Here is a 7,351-nt window from a genome sequence, read left to right on the forward strand (position 1 = left end):
GAGTTGAAAAGCACTGGCTCACAGGTCAGGTCCAAGCTCAGCTTCATTTCCATTCCTAAGTTGCTGGGTGGTTGGGGCAAGGATTTTCCCTCTCTGGGAAGCAAAGATGTGGCTTTTTTTTTCTTCCACCTCCTGGGCAGGGATTCTAGACAATGCTAGGCATATCTGGGCAGGAAGGAAGTTTGATGTCCTGCAGTCTGGGGGTTTCATAGCTTGGAAGCTCTCCTAGAGCCTCTGATCCCCATCCCAGATGCCTGCCCCGAGTCAGGTCCCAAAAGGAAACAAACCAGTCAGTGCTGTTAGCAAATGTAATTTTTTGTGTGTTTTAAAGAAAGGAGCCACAGTGCTGTGTCCTGGTTCTCAGAAACCCTTCCTGGGCAAGAGCCTGCAAAGGGGGTTCCTGCACCCCCACCCCAGCCTGGCTCCGGGGCTCAGCCAGCCGCTGACAGCCCACGGAGGTAGTCCCCCGCCAGGGGCAGCACGGCCCAGTCGTCAGTCCGCAGGGCCACAGGCACTCCGTCCGCCTGGGCTGCCTCCAGCCGCAGCAGCAACCTCGAGTCCGGGGGCAGACGGATGGCTACAAGGTAGCTGACGGGGGGCTGGGCCACCACCACAAAGGGCTCCAGGTGGCGGGACACCAAGGCCTCCAGCCCCTCTGGCCCGAGAGGGCACCACAAGCGACTCTCGGTGCCCTTCGGTAGGCAGGAGTCCCAGAGCTCCTCAAAGAAGTCCAGCTGGGCCCCCTCGGGGGGCTGGGGGAAAGGCAGGAAGAGGTCAGCGAAGGCCACAAGCAGGGGTGGCAGGTGAGCATGGCAGGTGAGGCCACTGGGTGTGCTATACAGGGCACGCACAGCCAGTCTCGCAGGAGCCGGGCGTCGGGGCTGCAGAGGCAGGAGCAGAGGGCGGGTGGGGCGGCCGGGGCACAGGCAGGGCACGTGGACAGCCCCCAAGGGTGCGTAGAGCTGTCCTTCCACACGGAAGCGCAGCTCCAGAGAATACACTGGCTCCAGCACCTCCACCTGGAGCCGCAGCACCGGGACTGCGCCCTCGGCTCTGCGAGGACCCACACTTAGCCGAATCGGGGCCGGAGCCTCCTGCACCATCAGCGCTGCAGCAAAGCCCTGGTTCTCGGCCACCAGTGAGGAGGCCAGTGCGGGTGCAGCAAGGGAGGGGCCCAGGGCCACCCCCAGCTTGGGCCCTGCCAGGTGGGCCAGGAGGATGTAGTAGAGGCGCGCATGGTCCTGCCCATCAGGGTCCTCCAGTTGCCTGGCCAGCTCCTGCAGCAAATCCGCCAGGCCTCCCCCAACGCCTGCCCGCAGCAGGGCCCGGCAGACCCGCAGCAGGGCCTGCTGGAGGCCCCAGTCTGTGCAGTGGGCGGCTGCAGCCCGCAGAAAGCTGAGGGTGGCACTCTGGGCATCCCCGTCTGCCACGCTGGCCAGCATCTGCAGGTGCCAACGGAGGGCCTCCTCTCTGCCTGGCCTGGACGCCACCTCCTGCCGCAAGGCCACCCTCAAGGGTTCCTGCAGCTCAGGGCCCACGTGATCCAAGAGATCTACGAAATGGGGAGCCAGTGCAGGCCGGGCTCGGTACAACTGGGCCAGTCCCTGGGTCAAAGGTATCAGTACCACAGGTTGCCCAGCCAAGCAGTGAGCAACTAGGTATGAGGCCTGGAAGCAGAGAGTAGCCAAGGCCCGGGGGCCACCGTCCAGGGCCGCCCTCTGCCGCAGGCCAGCCAGGAGCTCCTCCAGATAGTGCCGGGGACTCCGATCCTGGCCCTTTCCCTCCTTTTCCTCGTCTTCCACACAGAGCAGACACAGCAGGTGCAGGCGGGCCAGGAGGGCCATCGGCTCATGCAGGAGGCTGGGCAGGAGGCCACGGCAGAGCTGGGACCCCAACAACAGTGGGGCGGCCTCCTCCCCTGTGGGTCCTAGCGGCCAGTTCTCAGGGAAGTTCAAGAGACAGTGCAGGTAGAAGAGATGGGTGGGCAGCGGCAGGGCCGGGTGCTGAGCAGCCAAGGTGAGCCGGCGAAGCAGCAAGGCCTCGTCCTGGGCTGTGAACAGGGCCTCGCCGAAGGCCGCCTTCAGAGCCAGCATGGCGTGCAGCAGTGTCAGCTGGGCTGTGCCCAGCAGCCGTACCAGCTGTGGCTTGAAGAGCACTGGTGGCTGTCCCCGAAGACCCCGCAGGGCCCAGCCCAGGAGCCACAGAAGCTGGGCCTGGGCCACAGGAGTGAGCAGGTAGGAGGCGTCCAGAAGCTGGGCCACAGTGGCCCGCAGCTCCCGGGCCTCCTCAGGACTGAGCTCCAGCGCCGCAAGGCCACACTCGTCCTCCTCAGCCGCCGGCCAACTGGGTGCCTGGGGCTGAAGGTGGACCTCACCCTCCTCAGCTAGCATCCAGTTCCAGGGGCCACCCTCCATGGAAGACTCCCCAGCCGTGAGTAGGCCCTGCAGGCCAGCCCCGGCCCTGGCTTGTATCACCAAGGCGTTTCGCAGAGCAAGTGCCAGCAGCAGGCTGAGGGGCTGGGCCGGGCCCTCGCGTCCCAGCAGGGCCCGCAGCAGCCCCAGGCAGCCCCCCAGCAGCCCGGGCCGGCAGCTCTCCAGTTCCCGCAGGCACTCCCACGCTGTGGCCTGAAGGGGGCGCTGTTCCGAGGCAGGGCAGAAGCTTCGCCCCAGATCGCGACCCGAGGCCAAGCCCAGTAGCAGGGGCAGGAGCCGACCGGAGGCTCCCGAGGCGGGGTTCAGCGCACCTCCTGCCGCCAAGGCTGTGGTGGCCGCCAGCAGCAGGGGCCGCCGCAGAGCTGAGGGCCGCGGGGGTAGGAGGACCAGAGTGTCCAACAGAGACGTGGCGGCTGCTTCGGCTGCAGGGGCGTCCGGCCACAGCTGGTCTGGGTACTCCAAGCTCAGAGCCAGCAGGGCAACCTGGAGATGGGGAGGGCGTGGGGTGGGCATCACGAAGTTGAGGGTCAGGACACGGTGGGCTGGGATAAACACCTGGGACCAGGGCTCGGGCAGGGGGGCCTACCTTCATCGGCTCGCTCAGCTTCTCACTCCTCAAGTCGCTCAGCAGGTCACGACCCAGATCCTCACCCTCGGGACCTGCCATGAAGGCGGACGGGCTGGCCCGGAAGGTGCCCAGGCGCTGGGCCCAGGTTTCCCGGCCGAGGGGCCCCATGGTCGGGCACACAGATCCCTGCAGAGAGAGGCGAGGGAGGAGGGTCAGACGTGCGGCCCAGGGCCGCGCAGGGGCCCCAGGGCCGCTAGAGGGCGCGCGAGCCGCTGCGCGGACCCCGAAGGGGCCGCCCTCAGACACCAGCGGGAACCCGGCACCCGGGTCCCGAGATGAAACCCAGAGGCTTCAGGGGTGACGCTGGGGCGGGCCGCCAGGGTCCCCGCGGGGTAAGAGCGCGGGGAGCAAGGGCGGGGGTGCCGGGCGGGCCGCTGGCGCGGGGTGCGTGCCGAGAGCTCATTAGGCCACCTGCCCGCAACCGGCACCGAAACCACAGCACCGCCCCGGCCCCCGGCGCCCGCGGTAACGGGCCAGCCCTCTCACCCTGCCTGACTCAGCTGACGCTGGCGCTAGGGCCGACCGGCTCCTTCCGGGCTGGCGGCACGGGGCGGGGCGCACGGCGCGTGGGCGGCCGAGACGGGGCGGGCCCCGCGCGGGGGCGGGGCCGTAACGGGGCCACCACCTCCCCCGCCCTCCCGGCCGGCAGGTGCCGACTCGCCGGTTTCGCTGGGGCTGAGTAACTGTCCCGCTCTGCGCAGGCCCCCCTTCCCCGAAACCGCCGCAGGCCCAGGCAGAGGCGGTGGAGTTGGGTGGGCCCGGGCTCCCGGTGCCCGGGTCCCCGTGGGCGCGCCGACTGCAGTCTCGGGGAGCTCAGGTGGCCAGCGGCCGGGGGCCCGCGCGCCTGCCGGGATGCCGAGAATGGCAACCCGCGCGCCCCGCGCCGGCGCCTGGGTGCAGCGCACCCTAGTCCAGCGCCCGCAGGCTCAGGGGGTGATGTGGATCATGAGTACTTGGGGCTCTCGGTGTGGCCGCTGGGGGGTGTGCGAGGTGCAGTCCCGGGCGGCCGCGGGCCTGGCGGAACCGGTCGGGCAGGCGCCGCAGGACTTGGCTTCGCTTCCCCGACGCCAGCCCCGGGCCCCCCACCCGCTCGGCTTGGGGGCGCGGAGCCGGCGCCGGAACGAGGCAGGCGGAAGCTGTTGACCTTTGCCGGAGGCCGTGCCGACGGTCGGCTAGGGTAAAGCTGGCGGGGCCAAGTCACCAGCTGCAATGAAGCAGGAAGACAACGGGATGCAGACGTGCGGACTGGCAAGGCCCGGCGGATCACGGGGCTCCTAGGACGCTTAGCACGGACCGGGAAACTGAGGCCTTACGCCGCAGATCTGGGGTCAAGCAGTGCCCGAGCCCAGTACCTTGACTTCCAGAGGGCTGGACCAGGGCTCTTTGGGGGCACTCAGGAGGCTGAGCCGGGGGCTCACCTAGCAGCCTCTCCTGGGTCCGGGGTCCAGGCTGCAGAGGCCCCACTGACCGCCGGTTTCCAGGGCACAGAACCGCAGGTGTCCAGACCCCACACCCACAGCCCACCGGTCTGAGAAACGCCCCAGGCTCTAATTAGCCTGCTTTGAAGATGAAACAGGCCTGAGCCCCCATTCTAGCTGCCCCCAACTGGTTTCTCTCCTTGCCCCAGGCTTGGCAGGCCCCTCCCTATTCCCATCCCGCTGCCCTCCAGAGGAGAGGTGGTAGGGAGTGGTGGGGTAGAGAGCTGGAGAAGAGGCTTTCTGGGTGCCCAGGGTGCCAGGCGGATCCACCCCAAAGGACAAGTTCAGCTGGAAAACCTAGTCCCAGCTCCTCTAGGCCCCGGCTCCACAGTTGACTCATAGGCGGCAGCCCCACACTACTTCCCTCTAGGTGCCTCAGTTTCCCCACCTATAAAATGGGAGTGATGACTCCTGCCTGGGAGGCTGCAGGGTGGGGCTGTCGGCTAATTAAGTCTAAGATGAAAGAGGCCGGGATGACAGCAGCCCTGGGAGGGAAGGCAGCTTGGGGGTAACAAGGAGCCAGTCTGGTTTCCCTGTCTGAGGCCCAGAGGGTGCTGATAACTGCACATGCCCAGCCCTCACCACTTACAGGGAGGGAAGAATGATTATTAAGCCCCTTTTTACAGTGGAGGAGCCAGGCTTCAAAGGGTCAGGAAATAGGATGCTGGCTCTGGCCCCCGCTCTGCCTGACAGCCACCAGTCTTTCAAAGCCTTGGCTCCTTGGGGCCCAGGGTCTGGAGGGAGGGAGCTCCTGGCGCTGTGCTTCTGGGTACTATGGTGGGAGCACCTGCATGGATTCACGGAGGTGGGGACCTGAGGATGGGGTCCATTCACAGAGAAGGAAAGGGAGGCCCAGCCGGGTGTAGTCACTTGCTCAAAGTCACAGAGCTCCTAAAAGGTGGCGTCCAGCCTTCAGGCAACAGCCCTGTGCTACCCCTGACTTGGCCTGCCACTCAGGGCGGCTACTCTCCGCCTTCACCTGCCTGCCCAGGTGTCTGCTCCCGTGGGAGGGGGCTGCTGGTACTGCCCCTGGCACAGGCCAGGCATTACACTGAGCTCAGTCCACCAGCACTGAATCTGCAGTCAGCAAGCCCACCCCTAAGAGTGACCTCCCAGCCCAGAGGCCCCGGGTGTGGGCTGCAGCAGGGAACTCCCCACTCCATCCCCCCACTCATTTCTTCTCTTTCTACTGTTTCCATCCTCCTCAGGGCAGCCCAGTTCTGGGGAGACATGAGACAGAAGGCTTAAAATAGGGAAAGTCCGTTTCCAGAGGGGTCCTGAGTCATGGTTTTCTCCTCTGTGAAATGGGAGATAACCCATCCTCACAGCCCTAGGACTAGCGATACCGAAGTGCTTTAAAAAGAGCACATCGGGGAGCTTCAAAAGGGAGGGGATATGTGTATACCTATGGCTGATTCAGGAGAGGGCAATGGCACCCCACTCCAGTACTCTTGCCTGGAGAATCTCATGGACGGAGGAGCTTGGTAGGCTGCAGTCCATGGGGTCGCTAAGAGTCGGACATGACTGAGCGACTTCACTTTCACTTTCATGCATTGGAGAAAGAAATGGCAACCTACTCCAGTGTTCTTGCCTGGAGAATCCCAGGGATGGGGAAGCCTGGTGGGCTGACGTCTATGGGGTCGCACAGAGTCGGACACGACTGAAGCGACTTAGCAGCAGCAGCATGGCTGATTCATGCTGAGGTTTGACAGAAAACAACAAAATTCTGTAAAGCAATTATCCTTCAGTTAAAAAATAAATAAAAACTTAAAAAACTATTTATGTAAAAAAAGAGCACATCAATTTGCAAATCCATAGAGAGCAGAGCCATGGGTACCAGGGGCTGGGGTGTGCAAGGAACGGACAGTGGCTGCTACCAGGTAGGGGGTTTCTTTAGGGGGTGATGAAAGTGTTTCTGAAGACAGTGGTGACGACTGCCCAGCTCTGTGCAGATACTAAAACCCACTGAACTGGGAATTCCCTGCTGGTCCAGTGGTAGGTCTCTGTGCTCTCACTGCTGAAGGTGCAGGTTTAATCCCTGCTGGGGGAACTAAGGTCCTACAAGCATGGCCAAAAACAAAACAAAACCCCACTCACTGACTTGTACACTTTGAAAGGGTGAATTTTATGGGTATGTGAACTATATCTAAATAAAGCTACTAAAAATGATGTTAAAAGAGGTCCCTCATGTACAGAACTTACACTGGGGGAGAATGGAACAGACAAGACAAATCAAAATTTCATGGAAAGAGATGCTACAAAAAAGAATAATAAAATAAGGTAATGGGACAGAAGTGACTGGTGGGACAAGGATTTAGCTGGGGCGCTCAGAGAGGCTTCTTAGAAGAGGGCATGTCTGGCTGAAACCTGAGTGAGCAGAGAGAGCCAGTCATCAAGTGGGGAAATGCCTTGGGGCAGAAGGAGCAGCGGAGGAGAGGCCTGAGCTGGGAACCAGCTTTGGCCAGTTCAGTGGCCAGAGAGCCAACAGCGTGGCGGGCACACAAGAGGCCAGCGGGGCCAGAGCACGCTGGGCCCCAAGGACTCCATTCAGTTCCCAAGGATCGGAGTGGGAAACACGGAGAGTGAGGTGTGGGCAGATTCCAGGTGCCCTGGAAACTGACAGGACAAAACTCAGCAAGCGATGGCAGCGTCGGTGCTGTACTTCATAGCTTGCCAGGGGCTTTGCAGCGTCCTCGGGGCTCCTGTCAAACAGGGCTGGAAAGGCCGCTATTTGAGCCAGGCAGAGGCCTCAGCGGCCTGAGCACCAGCAGTCTGCTTTAAGGCTGAGTCCATTCTCAAGAGCTGCTAGTCCC

General features: G+C 63.3%; 1 protein-coding gene across 1 annotated transcript; it reads right to left on the minus strand.

The window, feature by feature from the left end:
* Nucleotides 1-294: 294 nt before the first annotated feature.
* AP5B1 (adaptor related protein complex 5 subunit beta 1) lies at nt 295-3,642 on the minus strand. The gene is made up of 3 exons (XM_019955180.2): nt 3,547-3,642; nt 3,019-3,186; nt 295-2,915 (listed from the first exon to the last, which is right to left on the minus strand). Exons 2-3 carry the CDS (start codon nt 3,166-3,168, stop codon nt 432-434), a joined length of 2,634 nt encoding a protein of 877 aa, XP_019810739.1. The 5' UTR covers nt 3,169-3,186; nt 3,547-3,642; the 3' UTR covers nt 295-431.
* Between the last annotated feature and the right edge of the window lie 3,709 nt (nt 3,643-7,351).

Source organism: Bos indicus, chromosome 29 (assembly GCF_029378745.1).
Source record: "Bos indicus isolate NIAB-ARS_2022 breed Sahiwal x Tharparkar chromosome 29, NIAB-ARS_B.indTharparkar_mat_pri_1.0, whole genome shotgun sequence".
In the NCBI taxonomy this organism is placed as follows: Eukaryota; Metazoa; Chordata; class Mammalia; order Artiodactyla; family Bovidae; genus Bos; species Bos indicus.

Excerpts from the sequence above, each read along its gene's own strand:
- AP5B1 (XM_019955180.2), bottom strand. The coding sequence starts at position 3,168 with ATGGGGCCCCTCGGCCGGGAAACCTGGGCCCAGCGCCTGGGCACCTTC. Across the intron at positions 2,916-3,018 it reads AGCTGAGCGAGCCGATGAAG|GTTGCCCTGCTGGCTCTGAG; the intron begins GTAGGCCCCCCT and ends CCCCATCTCCAG.